The 26,319-nt window shown below is 43.6% G+C and overlaps 1 protein-coding gene across 1 annotated transcript; it reads right to left on the bottom strand.

Moving 5' to 3' along the window:
- Positions 1-91: 91 nt before the first annotated feature.
- LOC121712002 (cytospin-A-like) lies at positions 92-26,319 on the bottom strand. Its single transcript, XM_042095904.1, has 12 exons — positions 26,103-26,319; positions 25,249-25,350; positions 23,806-24,279; positions 22,538-22,611; positions 4,934-5,538; positions 3,808-3,904; positions 3,273-3,348; positions 3,070-3,121; positions 2,679-2,775; positions 2,383-2,499; positions 2,026-2,085; positions 92-1,920 (listed from the first exon to the last, which is right to left on the bottom strand). Exons 2-12 carry the CDS (start codon positions 25,286-25,288, stop codon positions 1,831-1,833), a joined length of 1,782 nt encoding a protein of 593 aa, XP_041951838.1. The 5' UTR covers positions 25,289-25,350; positions 26,103-26,319; the 3' UTR covers positions 92-1,830.

The following is a 26,319-nucleotide window of genomic DNA, read 5'->3' as shown; positions in this document are numbered from 1 at the left end:
GCAACGACCAGAGAAGAGGCACTTCGGCTGTCATCTTCAGAATACCTACGATATTAGTGCGCTGAAAACAGCTCGGTCAGTGGAGCGAACCGGCTGGATGGAACACACTCCGAGTGCCCGAAACATCGAGCGAAGACACTTCGAGGAGAGTTGTGAGTAGCTATAGTCTACCCGAGTCTTTTCTTTGCACTGATAACGTTGGTAATGTAGCCTATAGAATAGGCTAATACGTCATGTTTTTTTAATTCACAGATAAGTCCAACTTGGTATGAGGACGACACAGAGGATTCCCAGATGTCTAACAGATAACGAAATAGATTATTAAATACTCAGACTGTCTTTTGGTTTATTTGTCTTTAGTCTAGATCTATTGAACCCGGTTCTGGCTCCAATATCGAATGCCCCAAAACCGAGGACAATGATATTGATAGGCCTATGCTTGTAAATGTCTATTTCAGATAGGCCTACTCTATGCTAGCCTAACCTAGGCCTACATGTCACCTACTGAAAGTTTGATGATGTAACAATGATCTCAAGGCAAAAATGGTCAAGCCAAAATTATTTGACATTTAATTCGGTCAAAGAAAATAAAATACATAGCCTACAACAAAGCTCAGTGAAGTCCCTTATAATCCATTACAGTTGTAATGTCACCCTTATGAGTATGTTTTCTAAAATAAGCAAAATGTCACATCTTGTCAGGAAGTCTTGTAAGCTTACTTGTAGCCTATGCTGTAGTGTAGAATCTCCATAAAAATACCCCCACCCACCCACCACAAATGTTCTTCCCTCTCCCACTGTCTGTTTATTAAAGGTGCAGTCAGGGATTGTGCAGGAAGTCCTGTTTGTTCGTGTTTATTATTTAAAATTATTAGCAGATGCTTTTTTCCAAAAAAAAAAGCCTATTTTAACCAAGGACCAAATGAAACGCAGGGAGGTAACTCAGCCCTCCCTTCAGTATTCAGAGAAACTCCACGCAGGTTTTTGTTTGGGGTATAGGCTGCCCCCACTTTGTTTGCCATTTTTGGAGCCTATGCTGCATACTGTATAGACTGTTTTTTACAGTGTACTCACTGAAATGGGCAGCTGTTGGATCGTGAGGAGATGATTGCTGAATGTGACAAAAACATTTTATGGGCTTGAAATTGTGTAGCTGACTGCACCTTTAAGCACATCACTTTATTATCTATATCCAAACAGCACTATAATTTGGTTGCAGGATATATAATGCCTTGTGCCATGATTAGGAATAATAGTTTTCCACAAATGATAAAAAATAAGGCAGGTTCATATTGCATATGAGTATTGTCATATGGCTCCAAATCAGGGGTGTTTCAGGTGTCAGTATGAAACATTGACAGAAAGAAACAGCTGCCCACGAGGCAGGGTCTGTTTTTTTGTTGTTGTTGAGGATACTGATTGTCTGTCTTTATAATCATTAGAAGGAATATTTACTTTTGGTTGGATGTGTGAAATGTTTATCCATTAGGACAGTGAGAAAATAACTTAGAGCCCACAATTCCTCTGACTATTTACAAATGCAGAACCATCACAGTGCATCAAAATAAAGTGCCTTCAAGAAACATCTTTGTTACAGTTCTATTGAGTAGAGTATCTTTTACTCCAGACGGAAGTCTCAGGCTTCAGAACAAGAGTCCTTGCTCGCTTGCTTTGGCCAACAGTAGACAGTTCCCATATCGAGCCAGCAGGCTGCTCCAAAGTGCAACGAAACATCAATATAATTTTACTTCACTTGAAGAAAAGAATGAGATGAGAGAAAAGAGACGTGGTTCACGTGGTGTGAAGAGGTTTCAGAGCATGCTCGTCACATCACATCTCAAAGTGACGGAACATACTCTCCACGTATTCTAGAACTCTCTGCCAGTCTGGTCCCCCCGCACTCAACATCTCTTCTGCCATCTGGTAAACAAATAAACAAGCATACAAACAAATGGATAAGTAAATAATATTCAAAATGAATCAAATGATGAAATATATAAAGGTATACAGTAGCCTATATCTCACCAGTGTAGCTGCTACTCCCACACTTTCTCCAGTCCTAAATGCCAGATCCAGATTTTCCCTCTGAAAGCAGATGCAGTTAGTACAGACACAGATACAAGTTATTTATGTATACTATCTGTTGTATATTTCATGAGGAAAAAAATGTAACTAAAGGAACTAAAATGAGATTTAAGAGGTTGGAGTGGGTCTTTAAAATGTTTTTTCCAGTTAATCCTTAGGGACAATATTTCTTTTAGAGACAACTGTAAAGATGTTGATTGTGTATAACTATTTAACGTAAGTTAAAGTTAGAATGCTGTGTGACATGGGCCTAGTTTCCTGACCATATGTGATCTATGCATGTCCGAGTGTGTGTACCTTATTATCTGGGTTGAGTGTGCTGTAAGGTATATGCGTGGGGAGGTAGGTGTGGTAGACCGCACAGAAGGCTAAGCCATCTTCCCAGCTAGTGCTGAAGTTCGTGATGTCAATGTTCTGGCAACAGAAAACCCACAGCAGTTAACAAGCAACTACTGTACATAACTACACGCAATAAGATAAAGGACATACTTTAATACACAAATGGCTATTAGTAGGGTATTTAATAACCTCTTCATAGAGACATGGGATAAAAATATGAATGGTTCAAAGGTTGATCATATACAAGAGCTGACCTTGTAGCCCTGAGTTCGTCTCTGACACCAGCGTAATAGAGAGTTCCTCCTGGATCCGCCATGACGACGCAGCAGCATACTGAAGCTATCGTCAGGCCTGATATTAATGCAGAACAAGAGGGAGAGAGATGCTGAGAGAGGGAAGAGGTGACTCCCATGACATAGGGCAAAGTGGGAAAGGGGATGACACATGGGGCAACGTTTGGAGCAATGTTCCTGGGCTAAAGTTCTCTGAGAAAAAAAACCCTATATCAATGGGAAATTGCCAAAAATAATGATACTCAGGAAGACTGCCCAGCAAAAGTGCTCAATGAGTTGCTTGGAGTATCATTGCCTTTAGTTAGAGTGTGTGTACTGTATGTGTATGTTGGCAGATCCTTAGTGGCCTCACCTTATTTTACTGACTGAAGACACATCAATGCTTTGGTCATCATCTGGTTTACCTGTGAGATGCACATGCAAATAGAAAACAATTTTAAAAGGCCCAGCCTTCCGTAAAGCACACATACTCACACACCCACACACACACATGCACACACATACACACACACATGCACATACATAAACACACACACACACAAACATTCAACACACTTGTGTAAAAACTGGACCAGCTGTCTTGGCGTTGCAGGAGTAGGTCCAGTCTCCTTCCTCTCCCCGGCTCTTGACTCTGAGGACAGAGACCCACCACAGTTGTGAGAACTGCCTGCACTTAAGCTCCATTCACTCTGTTTAGAGAGTGGACTCAGTGATTCAAGGCTTGAGAGAACAAATTGTGTATCTGAGTCTGCCAAAGCTGCCTCAAATGTTTTGAAAACTCCTGGAGGTTTGTGATAAACCCCGATAAGATTACTTCTCAGTCAAACATTCCTTTTTTTCTCTCCATTTTTTTCTCACAAACACACATGTTCAGACATAGCAACCCCACACACCGCCACCGAAGCCTTTCACCACCAAATTGTAGATAGCGATTCAGTTAAATTTTCGTCACCAAAAATCCACTGTTTATCGAATGTTTGCAGCTGAAAATGTCAGTGCTGTGTGTATGTGGGCAGGTGACATATGGTGTCGCTGCACTTATGTCCATGGCGGCTAGGCGCGGAGGACCTTAATCCTATAGCTGCTTCACCTGGCTAGCAGGTCCCACCACGTCCGACGCTGTTTGGGTGACTCCAACACCACCGCCATGGGGCGACTCCGATGGAAGGGGCAGCCGGGAGAGGCTCCTGGATGGAATGCAACACGGACAGAAGATCACACCTGCACATCAAATATGAAGGAAATCACTGAGCCAACAATTATACAGAGTTGCAACTAAAAGTTGAGTAAACTACTGTACCTATAACTGGCTTAAGCGGAGAAAGAACTGGACAAGACAGATTAAACCTACAGTTTTTATAAGCAGTAATGCTTTAAAACTTTGATGAATATAATCCACCTAGCCTAGAAATCTAGACGCACCCTAGCCAGGGTAGTCTAGCAACTCTCCATTGGCTTGCGAGCTGGAAAAATTAAACTTTGATAAGGCCAATCACATCGTGTAAAGAGTCGGTAGGTGGGCTTAACATAATGATTGATGGCATAGTTGCAACGGTTCGGCATGAATTCCCTGCTACTTGAAAACAAAGAAGATGGATGTTGAGGTTGGCGAACAGCATGACACGAGTTAAGCTTTTTTTAAGTGGGCAAAAGTTTAAACTAGCCAACTAGCTCCGCTGGTGGGAAAATGCATGGGACTCATTAGTTGTAGCGCTATCCTATTGCGTGCTGAGGGAATTTGAAAGACAACCGATTATCCCGCCCCTTGTGCAAGTAGCCTATTGTCTCTGCGAGACACTTTGGCATTGAGTAATGATGCACGTTACTTTTACCCCTTGCATCGCGAGGAACCAATCACATCGGTGTATCTGATATAGGCGGGCCATGAGGCGAGCTAAACAGATGACGACAGCGCTGCAACGAATCAGTCAGTAAACATTGGTCGTAGTGTTATCCAAATGCGTCGAGGTCCGGAATCAGTCAGTAAACATATTGGCTATAATGTGATCCAATTGCATGCAGTGAGATTTTCAAACGCATGCTTGGTGCTGCCCCATGAGTTGGGCCATTTTCATTATTCGTGGCCAGACCCTTAATCTTTCTAGATTACCAGGGTCTGGATTTTCCAGGCTAGTGCATTACAATATTAGGGTAATATATTACATTGCATTATATAGACATGAAAACTGCAGATTAGACTTGTTGTGCAGGCTCACCTGGACCTCTCGGACAGCATGACGATCTTCCGCGGATCCTTCAGTCCGAACCCTGGCAGAGTCCTCCTGCCGTAATCCACCACTCCCCTCCCGCACGCCCTCACCTCTCCTTCACCTGCCGACCCCTCCCCTGGCCTCCCCCTCTCGCTCCTCGACTCCATCTCCTCCCTCGTCTTTTTTCCGCCTCTCTCTCCATCTCTCTCTCCATCTCCGTCTCCATCACCCCCTTCTGCTTTCTCCCGTCCACTCGTTCGGCCGCTCCCAGAGTCTTGCGCTGGTATCCTGGATGGTGGCCTGGCCTCTGCTGTCTCCACTGTTGCCGCCCTGGTCTGGGTGCTCTTGTCCAGCCGTGACTGTCTGCTCTGGGCCCTGAGCTGCTCCTGCTCCAGGCGCTGGCAGGTCTCGGCGTGCTCGGTCCTCAGAGCCTTGAGGTCACTCTCGGCCTGCCGCAGCAGCGTCCGTGTGGCCTCCAGGCGCTCTGTCGCCTCCTGCTGGCCCAAACGCAGCTCCCTGGCGCTCTCCTCAGCCTCCACGCGAAGCCGGTCGGCCACTGCTACTGCCACCTGCAGGTCGGACTGGAACTGCAGCCACTCACTCCTCTCTGACTGTACGGGGGACATCACACACATCATGTGCAAATGCCTGACGTCCTGTCATGCACAGGAAAAGTGAAACGCATTCTATCCTACTGTAGCGCCTCTTCTCAAACCCATGGTGCTCAAAATACACAAATTTATACATTATATCAGATAAATATGATCAGATAAAATGTATGCTACTTATCCTATGCTATATACTGTGCTCAGATATACAGTATAAATGCTCCATATATGTGCTCAGATAAATATGCCTACAACACAAAACTACAGTAATTACTAAAGACATTCTTGAATCTCCCCTTGGGGATTAATAAAGTATCTATCTATCTATCTAATAAAGGTACAGTCTACCATTCTTGCGAAAGGTTGCTGTTATTTGAGCTCAACAACCCTTCCATCCTCCTGAAGCACAGCATCGATTGGCTGAAACTGCTTAAGGCTCAGTCTAAACCATTATGCTTCTTTGCCCTTTACAGTGCGCACATTACAAGGACAGCTAGAGGGCAATGTGGAGCAATCTGCTGAATTTGACAAAAACGTGTATTGCATTCTAATCACAGACTGCACCATTACAGTAATAGCTAATGTCAGGCAAATCAGGTCAGCTGTTCAGTCTGTCGGTTAGATGTCAGAGACAGGGGTGATTTTCTTTTAGCAGTACATGCAAACACACACTTCAGAAGTGTGTGTGTGTGTGTGTGTGTGTGTATGCTCCTGCAGTTTCATGATATTTCTGTGAGCTTGTTCTTAAGTACTAATATGGCCGGATGACGTAGGTAAGTGTTGGCATGGGTTTTGACAAATCACCAGTTCATCTCACCACAAACACATACTCCTATGATGTATGCATTCAAGTCGCTTTTGATTAACTGGTTTATTTAAAGTGACTCCAAGTGTGCGTCATTACTGTACACTTTTGGATCAGTGTCTGTACACATATTAGTAATGTGCTCTCTCTTTCTCTCTCTCTCTCTCTCTCTCTCTCTCTCTCTCTCTCTGTGTGTGTGTGTGCAGTGGCGTCATGCCCATTGAAATAAATAGAGGGAGAGCAGATAGCTTACAAACGTTCAGAAAAAGTCCTGTTGGTAAATTTGAGGAAAAGTCGGTAAAGGGGCTATTTCACACAATTTGAGGGTGCTGAATTCAAATATTTTGTTTACCAAGCTCAATTTTGAGGTTTAAGCTTGCTAATTAGCATAATTAGCATAATTCACATACTTTTTGGTTTTGCCATCAGATATCATAGGAATTGCAAAAAATAAGGCATTAATATACTCTTTATGTATCAGATATGTTGTGGGACAGGACAGGAATTACCCCAATGACCCTCAAGTAGCAAATGAAAATAAGCTCAAATTAAAATATAAATTGAAATAATAGCTAAAATTCAGTATGACAGAAAGAAGCCTACAAAAAGAAAGAACAGAAAGTAGCCTACAAAGCCAAACCCCTCCCCCACATCGGACAGTCAGACCACATTAGCATCCTGCTGCTGCCCCGATACAGACAAAGAGCAAAAGTCACCAAACCAGTTCTGAAGGAGGTGAGAGTGTGGCCGGAGGGGGCCGTATCACAACTTCAGGACTGCTTTGAAACAACAGACTGAGATATTTTCAAAACAGCTGCCACCCACAACAACCACATTGACATTGAGGAATACACAGACACTGTGACCTCCTACATCACCAAATGCATCGATGATGTTACAGAAATAAAACACATCACCACTCGGGCCAACCAGAAGCCATGGCTGACAAGAGACGTCCACAGACTGCCAGAGGGCCAGAGACAAAGCCTTCAGAGCTGGAGATGTAGCTGGCCTAAGAACAGCGAGGGTTAACCTGTCCCAGGGCATCAGGAAGGCAAAAAAGGATTACACAGACAAAATAACACACTTCAAAGACAGCAGAGACGCACAGAGCCTGTGGCAGGGCATACAGGCCATCACTGACTACAAGCCTGCGCCACGGAGCTGTGAGAACAACACCTCCCTGCTAAATGACCTGAACAGTTTTTTCGCCCGTTTTGAAGCACAAAATGACACTCACCCACAGAAAACCCCACCTCCCCCCCACGACCAACCCCTGTACCTGTCCTCTGCCAGCGTGAAGAGGACACTAGCCACCATTAACCCACGCAAAGCAGCAGGCCCAGACAACATACCAGGCCGAGTGTTGAAGGACTGTGCAGATGTTTTTACAGACATTTTCAACACCTCTCTGGAGCAAGCAGTCATCCCATCACCATCATACCTGTGCCAAAGAAATCATCACCATCATGCTTCAATGACTACCGTCCTGTAGCACTCACGCCCATAATCATGAAGTGCTTCGAACGGCTAGTTATGTCACACATCAAAGCCACCCTACCCCCCACCCTGGACCCCTTCCAGTTTGCATACCGAGCCAAACGATCCACGGAGGATGCAATCTGCTCTGCCCTCCATCCAGCCCTCACCCACTTGGACAATAAAGACTCATATGTGAGAATGCTGTTCATAGACTTCAGTTCAGCATTCAATACCATAATACCACACATCTCATCAGCAAACTGGACAAGCTAGGATACTGCACCTCCCTCTGCAACTGGCTGCTGGACTTGTTGTTGCAGAGACCACAAGCAGTACGTGTCGGGAACAACACCTCAAGCACTCTGACCCTGAGCACGGGGGCCCCGCAAGGGTGTGTGCTCAGCCCCCTGCTCTTCACACTGCTAACACATGACTGTACAACCACTCACAGCTCCAACCATCTGGTGAAGTTTGCAGACAACACAACACTGGTGGGCCTCATCACTAAGGGCGATGAGGCTCACTACAGAGAAGAAGTAGACCTGCTGGCTAAATGGTGCAAAGACAACAACCTCCTGCTGAATGTCAGCAAGACCAAGGAGATTGTTGTCAACTTTCAGAGAGGCCACAAACAACTGCCACCACTGTTCATCGACAGAGATGCTGTGGAGAGAGTGAGCAGCACAAAATTCCTGGGGGTGCACATCAGCGACGACCTCTCCTGGACCACCAACACAGCATCACTGGCGAAGAAAGCCCAGCAGCGCCTCTACTTCTTTCGCAAATTGAAGAAGGCAAGTGCCACGCCTCCCGTTATGACCACATTCTACAGAGGGACCATCGAGAGCATCGTGTCCAGCCGCATCACAGTGTGGGGCGGAAGCTGCACAGATCAGAACAGGAAGACCCTCCAGAGCATTGTTAACACAGCTAAGAGGATCATTGGCGCACCACTCCCCTCCCTGCAGGACATTTACACCACCCGCAAAGCACTAATGATTGTCAAGGACACAACCCACCCTGCAGACGAACTGTTCAGCCTCCTGCCCTCTGGAAAGAGGTACAGGAGCCTCCGCTCCCGCACCACCAGACTTGCAAGTAGCTTTGTCCACCAAGCAATCAGGATACTGAACACTCTACCCACTCTCCCATCACTGACAGCCCCCCCACCCACCCAGGATCCTGTCTACCCTAACCCCTGTACTGTATTTTTTTTACTGTAAAGGCGACTGTGCTTGCCTAGTTAAAACATCTCACTGGTGCTCTTTCCTATCATTCAAATCCCAGCCATGCAAAACAATGGAAGAGTGTGCATGTTTGAGGGTTGCTGAAGAGTGCTATGGAGATTGCATTATTTGCAAATAAAAATAACATTTAGACAAGATATCCTTTATAGTGCAACAAAAAGAAACATTCTCCAGTGCATCATTACTGCATATGATGCTGAAAGGGAAGTGGACCTAGGACAAATCCTCTGAACTGATTAATGTCCCTGTACTGTAGCTATTGCAGATAGCGATGGTTATTTGTGAAGTGGAAATAAGTAATCCTCACTCAAGTGCTGTCTAGCAAGATGGAATGTCCAGTAGTGATCACTGCAAAAACTGCTCATTCAACACTGGTAATAGATGCTCAAGATCTAGTTATGTCTTTAGGGAACCCATCTGACTGCAGCACATTAAAGAAGTATGCAGGAAAGTTTGTAAGAAACTTTTGTATTGTTATTTGGTATTTGTTATGTGGTAGCAAATGATGTTGACTATCAAAGAAATAGACCTAATGTAGGAATGCACACAGATATTGCAACAGATACGCTCAGGCCAATCCAAACTTTTCTCATCTGTTGTTCCTCGTTGGTGGAACACACTGCCAGTTCCTACAAGGGCAGGGTCATCCCTCTCCATTTTCAAAAAACTCCTGAAGACCCAGCTCTTTAGAGAACATATCCTCTCATAGCACCACTTACAACAAGTCTTGCTGATCCTAGCACTTACCATCCGTCTTGAACTGACACTCAACTGTTTAAAAACAGCACTCACTGATGCACTTATTCTTACTGTACTCTACCATTTAAATTTAAATATCCTAAAATTGTTGAGAGAATTGCTTTAAAACTTAACTGTTACCATGTTGTTAGTCGCTTTGGTTAAAAATGCGTCAGCCAAATGTAATGTAATAATAGGCCTATCTGATTTAGACCCAAAGAGTGGTTGAAACGTACTTATTAAATTACACTGGAGCAAAGAAGACCATCTTCACTTTTTTCCCTTTGCAACTGTCAAAGAAATCCCATAAAAACAGGAAGGCCTAGGGTAGCCTACATCAGATGGCCTAAAGATTAGGCTCTTCTGCATAGCATTAAGTGATTTGCATGCAGTAATTTGAACACTGACCTTGATCTAGCCTACTTTGGCTATTTAAAGGTAATTTATTGCCAAAACATCACACAATATAAAGGAGCTATAACAAACAATAAAAGGCTTAATCACACACAAACTACTATTTTATCTGACTACAAAAATAATAATTATGTAGGAAGTTTAGAAGTTTGAAACCCAGAATTGACCAAAAGTGCACCAAATTCAACACAAATGACTCAATACACTTGGAGGAGGCCTGTGTCCTTTCTTTTCCAGATATTTTAGGATTTCGATATCGCTTCAGTATCGAGTATCAAGATATTTATGGCAGGTATTGTATCGACGTCATAATTTTGGTATCATGACAACACTATGCCAGAGCCACTCTGTTTTCTAGATGTTGAGGATCGGAGGCTCTAACACCAACAAGTGATGCTGCTCAATGGCATATTAGAAGAGCACATTATTAAGCTCTAGTATAGAGCTGCACAGTCCCGCCCACAGCCAAAATGCGGTTAGGTGCCGGATGTAAGATTCCCATTCATTTGTCCCATTGACGTTTGGAAAAATCCGTATCTAAAGAGTTTTACAGCATGTCTTAGGCTAATCAGCTACGGCATAACTCATAAGCATACAACATATCATTTCAAGTGAAAAAACGAAGAGAAAATCCAAAAAAAGTCAAAGGTACAAGACTGTGTACATATTTTCATTTCCGAGAGAAGGAACTACTCATCCCATAAACCACCGCGCCTCACTGAATAATATAGGCAAAATCGACGCGATTTATTTTGCCATTTAAACCATTTCCAACCGGCGACAGCACGCGAACCCTTTTTGATTTTTATATAGTGAATGTGCAGTTAATAGCCGTTATTTCAGGAGTAATCGTGTAAATAATAGTGTTTTGATATTGAATTTTATATTTATCATCGTGTATTTTATATCGTGTGTGTGTGAAAGCGGTTAACGTTAAAGGAACCATATGTAAGAAATGTATCTCAATTAATCATAAAATGGCCCTGATATGTCACTAGACATTAAGAAATCATGTTCATTTCAAATACTTATATCACTGACAACAGTAATTTGGCCAGGATATTGTCATTTAAAAAGTGAAGTTGCAGCCCTCAACTGATGTTGATGTGTTTTGTCATGTCATGTTGTGTTTTGGCCTGATGCTCCACCCTCCACCTATCTACTAATCACAAAGTCAGTAGTGTTTTGGTATCCGGGTTGGCAACCTCAAGTCAGGGGGGAGGGGGAGGGGATACACCTCTCTACAGTAATTTGAAAGTGATTGCAGTACCACTTTTGGCCACAATCTTACATATGGTTCCTTTAACGTTAGCAACATGGTGCAGTGCTTACCTGACTGTCATTCTATGCTGTCATCACTGCTCAGTCGGGCTGATGCATGGACCGGTGCATGGTCTGCTCTTGGACCACCATATTCAGTTTATTAATTTGCCGTGAATTATTACACAAAATATTAATTAAATGCACGAAGAAGTATTCCTAGGTTAATGATTGATATGAATCATACAGTATGAGGTACGGTGTACATTTTAGGACATCCTCAGCTGTCAGACTCAGGTGTCAGACATCAGATGAAAAGGCATCAGGTCTCAGGAAAACCGCTGTCAAGTTTACGGAATTACACAGTCATGTCTCAGACATCAGATGAAAAGGAGTCAGGTCTCAGGAAAACCGCTGTCTGACTCCGCTTTTCCTGAGACCTGACTCCTTTTCATCTGATAAAAAACAGTTACGTTTTTATGGCTCCCAGTGACTTCCGTTTTACTTCCGCTACAAGGGACCTATCTTTCAAAAAAATATGAACAGGAGTTAATGGAGAGATAACAATTATTTTTTGGTCCAGTTTGAATTGTGCCACGAATTTCACATATGATGTGTGTGAATTTAAAAGATAATTTTTCACGTCAAGAAAGTACTGTTGTTCGATAGACTTCAAAAGTTATGTTGGTTTTGTGCGAATCCGCTCAGTGGACTACATCTCTCGTCTCGAACGATGTACGTCACCAACGTAATTAACGATAAGATTAGCTGTTATGCTAGTTAACGGTTGCATCTTGCTGCCTGCTATGTCACTTAACAGTATCTAATGTACAGTCTATGGACAAATACAACTTACCTGATGTGTTTAATCCTCTGACTCATGGTATTTTCATCGGCAAGGAAAGCCCAATTAAGACCTGTTGCTAGTATGCTTGTACAATCTAGTGTGGCTGTGAATGAGCTAACGTCACTAGCGCGACTGATGGGTTTGTAGTCGTTGGAATTACGATCTTTCACAATGTTGTAATTCAATAGTTACGAAACAAACTGCAAATGTCTTTACATGAAAAATTGTCTTTAAAATTGACAAACATCATATGGGTAATTCAAGGTACAAGTCAACCGGGACCAGAAAATAATTTCTTTTTCGCCATAGACTGGCATTCAAAATTTTTTGAAAGATAGGTCCCATGGAGGCAAATGGAAGTGGCGTCACTGGGACAGTGGCGAAGTCCCGCCCCTTCCGTTGTTTTAGATAAAGGGCAACCACTTGTTTCAGATAGCCTGGACAACATGTTACCTGGGTGTTGCCTACGCTATTAATTGATGGTAGCCTACAATAGTTCTTTGTATCGCGTAACAGCCAGGTATTAGTTGGCTCAAGGAGGGAATCAGGCTGGAGAGAGTTGTGCATGTGTTGCTTTTGCGGGATCGAATCCAGTTTAATGCTAGTTTTCAAAACATATATTTTTTTACATTTCTTTTGTCCGAGTGGCTGTAATGTAGCCGAGCGCTCATGGCGTATATGAAAAGCGACTTCAAACCGCCTAAAAACAACTTGTTTGTGAATGTCTGACAACTGCTGCAGCGCATGCACACGCAAGGAAACCAGTAGGTGGAGAAACCAGAAGGCACACAACACCGGCTATCAGTATTAAACGTCCCCCAGCAAAACGTTTGACCATGGTTATCCGTCGGGGTTTTTTGAGTTAATAAACTCCATAAATAACTATTAATTTGTCATTTTATGCCTCCTCCCTGTTGTTTCCTATGGAGTTGTCCGAGCTTATGTCCGAGTGCCGTTGAGGCTGGACTGTCATTGGCTCATCAGCGCTCTAAGGGTGGCGCTTAGCGACAGGTCAATTGACCGTTCGCAAAAGCCACGCCCCCTAGTTATTGTTACTACGCCCGTCAAACTCAGAACGGAGTTGTCTAGAAACTCAATGGTACAGTAGCTGTTAAGACTGTAAAAGTTACAGCACAAGAGACTCTCTTTTAGAGACACTCTTTTAGAGAGCCACGGACCTAAATTAATTTACAATCATTTACAATCCGTTGAAAGACTGCAGTATGACATGGAGACACATGTATCAAAACTCATATGATTCACTGATATAACTAACGTTAGCTGTGCTAGATAGACTTGCATGCATGTTACAAAGACACTGGGCCATGGCATCTGTGGATTAAGCCACACAGTCAATTCAATGTAAGTAAGATAAATAAAGATGTTAACTGTTTTCAGCAATGCCGAAAACAGTTAACATCTTTATTTATCTTACTTACATTGAGTTGACTGTGTGGCTTAATCCACAGATGTGGTGGAGCACTGTTTAGTTATGGTTTGCTAAGGAATAACCCTTTGCTTTAAAATAGTGGAGATCTGGGACGAGAGAATTTAATCTAATTTAACATAATTACAGAAAACGTAATCAAGATTGAAAGGCATTTTTCTGTATCGGTGTTGTGTTAATCCCACATATGTCATTTGACTGTCCTTTTCAACTCACTCAACTTAATATCACTATAAAATCCCATAAAAGCCGGACAAATATCAAGGCTCCCAATACATTTCTATGCCTGCACGGAGCTACTGGACTGCCATTGGCTCATCTGCGTTCGATGGGTGGGGTTTTGCGAACGGTCAATTGTCAATGGAGAAATTGCATTGAATTTTTACTTCCGGTGTTACATGGCAACTGGCATCCATGTTAACTGGCTGCGTTGATGACGTTTCACGAGTGATGACGTTTCTTTGACAGATGTGGCCGCTTGCAGATTTGTCACTTTCTGATGGAAACTGGAGACAAACAAATACAAATATGCATGACATATTTAAATGTCAAAATTGTCTGTTGTACGCTACATGAATATGCCACCAAAAAATAAATACCCAAATAATAACTCCACGTGGGTATCGAACCTGCTTTCTAAATGAAACCTCCTACATGATAACCATCCATCTACGTACTTGCACCACGAACCAGTTGATAAGTCATAGTGAAATTTACTTGACTTAGTCTATACAATTAGAAGAAGTCAGCTGATGATTGTAGCAAGTTAACATGGCTGATGGTGTTGTCTTGCTACAGCAGTTGCCCAAGCCAGTAGGTCTTCAAAGTATCGTGGTTAAGTTTTCAAACGTTTCACTGACTGCTGGTCAGGCTCTCTGTTGCCACCTAGTATCTGTATCCGGGCGGTGGTAGTGTAGTGGTTAAGGAGCTGGGCTAGCGTGCAGTAGCCTGAAAGTTGTCGGTTCAATTCCCGGCTTCCACCGTTGTGCCCTTGAGCAAGGCACTTAACCCCAAGTTGCTCTGGGGACAATGTGATCCCTTGTAATATAGCTGACATATGTAAGTCACTTTGGTCAAAAAGTGTCTGCTAAATGTAATGTAATGTAATGTAATGTAATGTATCCTAAATTGAGGAAGCGTTGCTGGTCTAAAAATAAATAAATAATAATAAAAAAACGTGTGATGAGGAGGATTGAACCCATGTCAACAGCGTGAGAAAGCAATGTATAGGCATTAACCTGTTGCGCCACAGGAGAAGCACCAACTTGTCAATTGGGAAATAAAGTATCAAAAAAACATCAAACCCATGTTTACATGTCAGCAACATTAACGTTAATAGCCTATAAGCAGGGTAGGAATTTCACGGCGGCCACGTAGCCCCTTGCGTTGGCCGTGAGGCCCCTTTGAAAATCAGAGGTTTACAGGCCACGGTGGCCTTGGTGCCCCCTTCTTTCAATATTCTGCTTTGCGTCCTACTAATAGCGATTTTTATTTAGCCTGTGGCCTGTCAAAATAATCATCATAATAAGCATTCACAGCGCAAATTAATTTAGTCATTTACGCAGTAGAGAAAGTGGCAGCGCAAGAAAGAAAGTGCGTCCAAATTCACCCATTCTCAGTTGAACTACTCGCGAAGTAGCCTATTCATCACACAGACTTCACACGTATCACATCAAAGAGCTTTTTCTCAGCTTTTAAACGATGTTAGCCGATAATTGCGGTGTTGAACGGTTCGCGAGAAAAGTAAATAATATAATTCAATTTAATCATACATTCTACTGAAGGTTTTGCGTCCCATGATCTCCATACCCATTCATCTCGATGTAATACTTTACGAACCCTTCTTTTAACACATGACAACCCATATATCAGAATAAAAAGGAGACCTTACCGAACACAAATGTGTAAAGCAGTCCCCTGTACAGTTAGCCGTTCCAGAGTAATCCAGTTTTGAATTTGCAGTAAAGTTCGACATACATGGATGTCTCCAAATTTGGGCTTTAAGTTTTACAATGTGTTTAAATTGTTCCACATGATTTCATAACGGGCCAAATACAAAATAAATGTTACAAATATCGCCTATATATTGGTAAATCAGAGGACAGCTGACTAAGAGTTTGTAAAAGTAGCCTTAATGATCACAAAATGCTAAGCATGCATCTAGACTATTTGAGTTTCTTAAAGCTGAGCTGTGCTTAAATTGTTCAATACATGATTTCATAACAGGCCAAATATAAAATAAATGTTATATATAGCCTAGATATCTGTAAATATTAGATAGTCAGATGATTTACAGTTCTATGTAATATGTCATGTTTTCATTTCATGTTTTTGTAATGTTTCATACAGTGATGCAGGTCTACTGCAGTGAATAGGCTAAATACAACTTTGATTATTTTTATAGCCTACTACTAATAGTTAACTTTGGCCTTGGTGCCCTGACATGTGCCCCCCACCAAATATGCCCAACTGAAGGCCAAGTGGCCTTGCCCCCAGAATGGTGAAATTCCAAGCCTGCCTATAAGCCTAAGAGTTTTGACTCTCCCTGTGCGCAAAGTTTGTGTAAAATATGGACACGTTATAGACTTCTCCTGCCCATTGCAGTGTGCGTTTCAATGCCTGTGTTTCATGAACTGAATTCTTAAAAGAATAGGCTGGACAAAAGGATACACAATTAGGTAACACATTTTTATTTGATTTATTTGCTGACGTTCATTTGGCTCTACAGACACTTCAGGTAGGGGCGGCCACAGCCTCAGTGAAACGTTTGTAAAACTTAACCATGATACTTTGAAGGCCTACTAAATGGCTTGGGCAACGGTAGCATGATAACATGGTAGCTAGATAACATGAACAGCTATGTTAACTTGTTACAATTCTAATAACGTTAGCTGACTTCTTTTAATCATACAACTGAAGTCAATTTCTGTGAGTACCGTCAGCTGGTTCGTGGCGCAAGTGGAAAGACACTATTACCATGAAGACAGGTCAATTTATTCGTGGTTCGATACCCACGTGGAGTTAATTTAGGTGTTTGTTTTTTTGGTGGCATATTCATGGTCCAATGCATGTAGTACTACATACAATTTTGACTTTTAAACATGTCATGCATATTTGTGTGTGTCTCTAGTATATCAGAAAGTGACAAATCTGCAAGCGGCCACATCTGTCAAAGACACGTCATCAATCATGAAACGTCATCAATGCAGCCAGTTAACATGGGAGCCAGTTGCCATGTAACACCGGCATCGGCTGTGGGCGGGACTGTGATGCTCTATAGAGGCAAGCACACATACCAAATCCAGTGTTACGCGATAAGAACGCGGCTCTTAGTGAACTGTACCAGGCTGTCAGTGAACAACAGACGGCACACCCAGACGGTTTCACCATCTTCACTGGAGATTTTAACCATGCTGATCTCAAAACTGTACTTCCAAAGCTACACCAGCATGTTGATTTTCCAACAAGAGGAGATAACATCCTGGACCTGGTCTACACTACACACAAAGGAGCATACAAAGCCACCCCCCTCCCCCACATTGGACTTTCAGACCATATCACTGTTATGCTAATGCCCGCATACAGACAAAGGGTAAAAGCGAACAAACCGGTTCGTAAGCAGGTAAAAGTGTGGCCTGAGGGAGCCTCCGATGCTCTTCAAGACTGCTTTGACACAACAGACTGGGAAATGTTTAAGCAGGCAGCCACTTACAACAACCGGACAGACATAGAGGAGTATACAGACACTGTAACCTCTTACATCACCAAGTGCATCGATGATGTGACCCACACAAAAGACATCATCACTCGGGCTAACTGGAAGCCATGGCTGACAGGGGATGTCCTCAGGCTGCTGAGGGCCAGAGACAAAGCCTACAGAGCTGGGGATGAAGCTGGCATGAAAACAGCGAGAGCCAACCTGTCCCGTGGCATCAAGGAAGCAAAAAAGGAATACACTCACAAGATAACCACCCACTTCAAAGACAGCAGGAACGCACAAAGCCTATGGCAGGGCATTCAGGCCCTCACGGACTACAAGCCCGCGCCACAGAGCTGAGAGCAACATCCCTCTGCTCAACAACCTGAACCGCTTCTTTGCTCGCTTTGAAGCACAAAACAGCACCTGCCCACAGAAGACCCATCCCCCTCTACATGAGCAGCCCCTGTGCCTCTCTGCCGACAGCGTGAAGAGGACACTTGCTGCTATCAACACCCGTAAGGCAACAGGTCCAGACAACATCCCAGGTCGTGCGCTGAAGGACTGCGCAGGGGAGCTTAAGGATGTCTTCACAGACATCTTTAACACTTCCCTGAAGCAAGCCATCGTCCCATCATGTTTCAAAGCTGCCACCATCATACCTGTGCCGAAGAAAACTGCTCCATCCTGCTTCAATGACTACCGCCCTGTGGCACTGACACCCATCATCATGAAGTGCTTTGAGCGGCTTGTCATGTCACATATCAAAGCCATTCTCCCCCCCACCCTGGACCCCTTCCAGTTTGCATACCGAGCCAAGCGGTCTACAGAGGATGCAATCTGCTCTGCCCTCCACCCAGCCCTCACCCACCTGGAAAAAAGAGACTCATATGTGAGATTGCTGTTTATAGACTTCAGTTCTGCATTCAACACCATAATACCACAACAACTCATCTGCAAACTTGACAAACTGGGACTCAGTACCTACCTCTGCAACTGGCTACTGGACTTCCTCTGTCAGAGGCCCCAAGTAGTACGTGTTGGCAACAATACCTCAAGCAGCATCACACTGAGCACAGGGGCCCCCCAAGGCTGCGTGCTCAGTCCGCTGCTCTTCACCCTGCTGACGCATGACTGCACTGCAACCTACAGCAACAATCACATAGTGAAATTTGCTGACGACACAACTCTGGTGGGTCTCATCACCAAGGGCGACGAGACTCAATACAGGTTGGAGGTCGACCATCTGACCACGTGGTGCAGGGACAACAACCTCCTGCTGAACGTCAGGAAGACCAAAGAGATTGTTGTTGACTTCCGGAGAGGTCACACCCAACACCTGCCACTGACCATCGACGGTGCTGTGGTGGAGAGAGCGAGCAGCACCAAATTCCTGGGGGTGCACATCAGTGAAGACCTCTCCTGGACCACCAACACTGCATCACTGGCGAAGAGAGCTCAGCGCCGCCTGTACTTCCTGCGGAAACTCAGGCGAGCAAGTGCTCCACCAGCCATCATGACCACATTCTACCGAGGCACCATTGAGAGCATCCTCTCCAGCTGTATCGCTGTGTGGGGCGGAAGCTGCACTGAATACAACAGGAAAGCCCTGCAGCGCATAGTGAACACAGCTGGAAGGATCATTGGTGCTTCACTCCCCTCCCTGAAGGACATTTACACCACCCACCTCACCCGCAAGGCGACCAAAATTGTGAGTGATGCAAGTCACCCCGCTCACAATCTGTTTGATCTACTGCCCTCTGGGAAGAGGTACAGAAGCCTGTGCTCCCGCACTACCAGACTCACCAACAGCTTCATACACCAAGCTGTAAGGATGCTGAACTCTCTCCCTCCTCTCCCCCCTCCACCCTCAGCTACATAACATCCTGGACATTGGACCCACAATGGCCGCCTGCACTACTCCACTTGCACACTTGCACACTTGTACACTTTACAACTTGGTGTTGTTGTCCTGAAAACACAACACTTCTGCTGCTCTTACATAACTTGCACCACTATGCCACTTTCTTTATTACTTAGGTCAAACAGAACTACCCAAGCCTTTTATTGGCCTGACTTTGCACTAGTATTTTATTGACTGTCTACGCACAATTTCAACCAAATTTTGCTGCTCTTATTTTTTCATTATTATATGTGCCCTCTTATTTACTTATTTACTTACTTTTTTGTTTACTTGAATGTTATGTTTGTCTGTGGACTTAAAATTGGAAAAATATGTCTTGTCTTCACCGTGGGATAGTGAGAAACGTAATTTCGATCTCTTTGTATGTCTGGAACATGTGAAGAAATTGACAATAAAGCTGACTTTGATTTTGACTTTGACTTTGACTTACTAGAAGTAAATGTTTTTTACTTGAAGGTTGTTGCTGACGGTAGATGCAGTTCTGCATTAGGCTTATTTCCGCTATCTAAGTTCATATGTAGCCTACTGTAGGATATATTCTGAGTTGAAGGTTATCTGTGCAATTTGTTATTGTGATGAAATGCATTAAACACCACTGGGGTGTACTACGAATCTCGATTAGTGGGTTAGCGAGGTATGTTGCGCTCAAAGCCAGGCTATGCTGTGACACGAAAGTGGATCTGTTTTAGTGTCGCTATATCACCATGGTATCTTATGCTGTCAACCTGGTCGGGAGGAGGTTATGTGCTAAATTATAGCTCAAATCGTGTAATCTACCGCACACTGACCAATCAATTGTCTTAAAAACGAAGTTATCTCACTTGTAGGATTCTGTCATATATCTTACAGATGGAGCTCCGCCTCTACTAACATTTTGGATCTCGAATGTGCTTTAATAGTGCTGTGCGTGCAAATATCCCACTATGGACGTGCATACCATACAACAACTGTTGATTTATTTGATGTTATAGGTTAGACACAAAAAAAGACTGCAGTGTAGATTAAGCTATTGCTCATGAATGCGGAAGTAATTGTTTTTAAATAGAGGCGGTCTTGTGCGTCTCCACGTTTCACGATTGGCCAACGTCATCCCAACACCGAGAACGCGCACAGATCTGAGCTGAAAGCCTAGTTTAACAAATATATCACATAACTGCTATCGTAGTATCACTTAACGTATACACCTGAGTCAAGGCTTTGTCAAGCCTCGATATGTCTACATGGCCTAGATATGTCTAACGTGCTTCGTAGTATACCCCACACGAGTGACTCACTATGTTAGCAATAAAAATATGGTTGTGTTTTGATTAGAATTTCCGAGTTTATTACATGTTAACTGTAATCATGTTCCCATTAAATACGTTAATAAACTATGCTAAGGCTTCTTTAATGCTCAAACATGTATTTAGAGAACAATTTATTTGGTTTTAGTGATTAGGCCTACTTTTGTAATCAACCCAATTTAGGGGAAAATAAGCAAAAATAATCGCTATTTTATGTACAAGGTACAAGGTACAAGGTACAAGGAAGTTTATTGTCACATGCATATAGTTACTGGAAGTAAGAAATGCAGTGAAATTATGTCTGGTGTCAGCCTATTTGTGCAAAGTTGGGGGGGTAAAAAGTGCAGTAGAAGAGGGGTTTAGTAGATTAAGTGGCAAGGGCTGCATAAAAAAGGTGGGGGAGGATTGGGATTGGGTGGGGGGCACCAACAAGGAGCACCCAAGAGCAACAGGGGCAAGGAAAAACTCCCTTACCAAGGAAGAAACCTTGGGCAGATCCACGGCTCAAGGGGCTAAGAAAGGCTAGGCAATCAAGGACATGGGTAGATGGAGGAGAAATCAAAAATAATAAATAAAAAGTGTGCAAAAGTTATAATAAGTTATAAAGTTATAATAAAGTGTTATAATGCTGATAATGCAGCTTAGAACTCAGAATTGAGCTTGGTAAACAAAATATTCAGAATCAGCACCCTCAAATTAAGAAGGGTGGTTTACCAACTTTTCCTCAAATTTGCCGTCAGAAGTTCTCTTCTGTGAAGCTGCTCTCCCTCTAAAAGGGGGCACGTGCCTAAAAGGGGGCAGTCTCCTGGTTTCCAGTTTCATAGAAACGAGGGGTGTTAAATTTGTAGTGACTACAAAACATTAGGCCTACCAAGGCATTGCGTTGGATGTTTCTCCACTTGTTCTCTTCATGTATCTGGCAGCCATGTAGTGAAAAGGGATAGGCTACCCGTTCAAAAGGAGGCCTAAAGTTGTTTTATATTAAATAGCATCGCTATGACCCTGATGTGGAGGGCAAGAAAGTATAATAGTCTCTCTCATGTGCTCATAAATTAGGTTATTATCAGGTCACTTGCTCATGATTTGCAGGTAACTTACAAATGAGGTAGCCTATTGCTTCAATTTGCTTGCCATAATTGTAATGAAAAAATATATTACTAGTAGTAAAATATTCAAATATTTAGTGTTAACCTTACTCAGCACTGAAACCTGTCAAACGTCTTTCAAAGTCCTTCATCACATGAATCAAGATTAAAATAATTTAATTTCTGAGCACCACAAAGTCAGACCTCAGCACCTTTTTTTTAATGTAAGATTGTTCTTAGGTCACATATCAATCAAATCATAACAACTGCAATGGTAGGCCTACTGTTTTTAAAATCATGTGTAGTAGGCCTAAGTGTAAATATGTGTGTCTAAACATGCTTTAATGAGCTTACACTTTAATGAGCTGAATTTGAGCTTACAGTTCATTGACCAACCTATGTGTTTTACGTTAACTTACAAAATAGATAGCCTATAGCTTGCTTGCTGCTGGTATTTCTGTCCCTCCGAAACTGCATTTAAATGGTATGTTTAGCAGCCAGAATTTAAAAATTTCCAGGGGGAGAAATCCCCGGCCCCCCAGTAACATGACCCCCCCCCCCCCCCCGAAAAAAATTGCCTGATTGTGCCCCCCCTGAATTTTGGCTTGCATGATGCCCCTGTGTGTGTGTGTGTGTGTGTGTGTGTGTGTGTGTGTGTGTGTGTGTGTGCCATGAGTAATGTGCTCTGTGTGTGTATGTGTGTGTGTGTGTGTGTGTGTGTGAGAGAGAGAGAGTATTGTGCTGTGGTGGAGAAGTGTAAAATGACCTCTGACCTCTAGAGTCCTCTTGAGGCTCTGAACCTCCTCTATGAACTCTGCCCTCTCCACCACCAGTCTCTTTAGAACACCTAATAAACACACACACAAATACACAGCTACTCAAACGCACATATGACTAAAGTTCACACCAAACTACACAGAAACACTAACACGTATGTGACACACACAGACACATACATACAGTCGGCAACTAGTCATAATCGTAGTTACCGCCCCCAGTTGCCGTGGTTACTGTGGCTGAAAAGCCCCCGAGGGGGAAAACATTCGTTTCGATTGCATGTAATCTAATGGAGGTGCACAGGCTTGAGTACAGAAAGCACCTATAAAAATATTAAAACTTTTAGCAAACATCACTAAACGGCACAAACACGTTTCAACTGAGAGTTATCTGTGTGTCAAGGAGGTTAAGGGTAACATTAAGTTCCCTCATTTTGCTAATTCCAGTTAAACGGCCAGAACTGTCTCGAGTGTACTCATTGTAGAACTGCTTTCAATGGCCGGACTGTGTAGCTCGGTTTAGCAAGCTAACCCTTTTGCCTTAACATCACATACTCGTGGGAATAGTTTTAACAAGTAATGTGTACCAGTTGGTTATGTTACACTGACGATATAAAGTTAGCCAGTTAGCAACCTAATGATGCTACCATTGAATATAGCTTCCAGAGAAATTTGTTTGCAAACAATGGGCAATCGAGGGTGAATTAAGTTGTTAGCATACACTGGGCAGTTAAGTAAACACAATTCCTTCAAATTATTGTGTTCAGAAACAAGCAGAACTCCACCTGAATGTAAAACGAATGTATAAAGTCTAACTGTTAGCTGGTTCGCCCATTGACTTCCATTGTGTGAGATTAGCATGCTTTCCCCCTCGTGGGGGGCGGTAACCTTTCCGAACGTCTTAACCGACTGTATCTTTAGTAGCCCTTTGTAAAAGCTTTAAAACTTATCCAGACCATTTCACTTCTGCTGTGGCCCCTATGTTGTCTTTATCATGGCTATGTGTGTGTTTGTAAAACAGGGATGGTGTGCTAAACACCTTAATCTAAACTAGACTGAATGCTGAATCCTCCCAACAGTAAATATAAGTTTAGAATTAAGGACAGCACTCAGCCTTTTTAAACAGCCTTTTCAAACTGTTTTATATACTGAAGAAGGGCACCTGGGCTGAAATGTCAATGTGGAACGATTAGAAAGAACTTACATATGTGTGTGTCTGTGACATAAATTAAAGTAACAGAACGAAGCAAGTAAATGAGTCTTACCTAAGACCTCGACTACGCCGTCCTGCCCGGTGCAGATGCCCAGCACTGCCCGGTGCTGCTCCAGCAGCTGCAGGAGTGCCATGGCCACACCCTCCGTCATCATGCCCTCCATGACCCCACCACCCATCGCCATGGCACCAGTGACCACTCTCTCCGGAGGCTCACCGATGACGCTTCTGGATGCGGCCCCTGCCGGACTCCTCCCCTCTGGCCAGACAAGGGGAAGTGGACCAACCTCCGCCCGGGGAGAGGCGCTGCCCCAGTCCGTAGATGGCTCCAACGCGGCGGCAGCGGCTTCTTCAGCCAGCAGGGCATCCTCCGCCTGGCTCAGGGAGGCTGTCGCCGGGGCAACCCCAGATGCGGTCTCCGTGGGCGACGGCGGAGCGGAGAAGGAGAGGGACGGCCGGGACATCCCTGGGAGGTCCGGCGCACTGGGGGAGGAGGGAGGGGTCTGGAAGAAATCAAAGTGCGATCCTGGAACAGAGGAGAGATACGTGCTGAATGGCTAAGAAAGCGACAGGGAAAGACAGACACTACTGAGGCTATAGCACTTTAGATGGCGCTCCAACATGCAGAGCATCTGTATGCATTTTAAAACCAAACAAGGCTGGCGCCCGAGATGCTTACCTGACCTTACTGTTATTAAGAAAGCCCCGCCGGTGAACTAAAAACACTGTCAGCCCTGCTGTATACAGACAGCTTACTACTAAACAGAGGAGACCACAGCCAATAAACACACCCATTACAGCAACACAGAACACATGCCCAACCAGCAGGTAACCTAGCAGTCTTCTCTCTCTCTCTCTCCTTCACTCTCTCATACACACCTCTTCTCTCTCTCTCTCTCCTTCACTCTCTTCACTCTCTCATACTCTTCTCCCAAGCAGCCTGTGTGCCTAGCTGCTTGTCCCTTAAAGCTGCATGAGTTTGCTGAGTCATCGTTTGCCTGGGAGAGCATGAGCTACTGCAGCCAGTCTGTGAGTGGCAGAGACGATCCCTGCATCCCTCCTACTCAATACAAATACAAGTGTCTCCCCTAGCGATGTAAACACACACACAGACGCTCCGCTGGTTTAGACAAAGGGCAGGTAATATCCCATTGTGCATTGTGTAGTGCCGGCATGCCACGCAGAGACAGCTGGTAGAGTGCAGAGAGCACTTAACACGCTACAGTGAATACAGAGAGTCTCCTCTGGTCTTCTCAGCAAAATCTTGTACACAGCTTATGTGTGTGTGTGTGTGTGTGTGTGTGTTTGATAGATAGATAGAGATAGATAGATACTTTATTGATCCCCAAGGGTTTGTGTGTGTGTGTGTGTGTGTGTGTATGCTCCTGCAGTGTGTCATATTAAGCGTGTTGCTTTGAATACTAATACACATGATGTAGGTATATCACAGATATAATTATAAGTGTTAGAGTATATGAATTTGACTTTTAGTTACCTGAGGGGCCAAAGCCATCCTTTCCAGCGAAATTACCCATGAGTCCCTGCAACAAAAGTGGTAAGGTTCAACTGGGTACTTCTTGCCTGGTGCTCTGCTGTCCTAAATACATGTACAAACATGCACAAACACATAAACATACAAATATGACTCATTAAAACACTTCATAAGCTCAAGGAATTAATTAAGATGCCCGATTGGTTAATTTACAAGTTAAATAAAATACATTCCTGCCCTATTCTGCATTCTTTTCTCAGACCTCACTTAGAGACCTGCCAAAACTATAGCACGCGTTTAACAGATTGATACATAGGCTGGACACGATATCAGTGTATCTCATTATTCATGAATATATCTGAGCTTGAAACGCCTAAAGCCTAGGGGTAACAAAAATTGTAGATTGGTGTAGCAGTCTTCTGCGGTCTTTGCAGAAGAATTTCTTAACCGGGTTTACTGCGTCTCCAAGCTTTGTGAAGGCAGGTGCCATCGCAATATTCAGGATAAACTCACACTCGTCCTGAGTGCGAGGACGATAAGATCCACCTTCTTGGATTATTATTCGGGATCTATTTATAGATTTGTTATTCCAGATCATCCCAACCGCAGCGTCAAGTGTACCAATGCAGTACAGGTAATCATGCTGAAAAATGCTGCTGCCAATGGCTGTCACAGCTACCAGTCGTGATTCTAAAATGCACAAGATCCCATACTGAATTTTGGTAATGTGACGTTCGGGCTATTCAATTATCCTCCCAGTCCGAGGAAAAAACGCACATGTCTCATAGGCTACATCAATTGATCGTTTGCTCTACCGCACACCTTCAGACTTATTCTGTTCAAGTTCATTTACTCACCTCTGAAGAGGGAAGGCTTTCACTTTTCCGCCGGACGTTGTGTGAAGGCGCTCATATTCTAAGATTCTATGATGAGTCTCTCTAGTCCTGCTCTCTCCATCTATATAATATGAACAGGACAGGCAACACCTTCCACTCCCCAAAGTCAGTAACCAGCTCAGGTGACTATAACCACACGCTAGTTGGCTACAGTGGAGATCTCAGCACTCGGCATCAT

Source organism: Alosa sapidissima, chromosome 6, assembly GCF_018492685.1.
Source record: "Alosa sapidissima isolate fAloSap1 chromosome 6, fAloSap1.pri, whole genome shotgun sequence".
Taxonomy (NCBI): Eukaryota; Metazoa; Chordata; class Actinopteri; order Clupeiformes; family Clupeidae; genus Alosa; species Alosa sapidissima.
The sequence above is the reverse complement of the archived record's forward strand: the minus strand, read 5'-3'. Positions and strand labels throughout refer to the sequence as shown.

Bases quoted from the DNA above. Each gene is read 5' to 3' on its own strand.
- LOC121712002 (XM_042095904.1), bottom strand. From the start codon at position 25,288: ATGGGTAATTTCGCTGGAAAGGATGGCTTTGGCCCCTCAG. The intron at 5,539-22,537 runs GTCAGAGGTCAT...TCCCCCGTACAG, and splicing joins GCCTCAAGAGGACTCTAGAG to TCAGAGAGGAGTGAGTGGCT. The intron at 3,122-3,272 runs GTGTGTTGAATG...TGCATCTCACAG, and splicing joins CTGGTCCAGTTTTTACACAA to GTAAACCAGATGATGACCAA.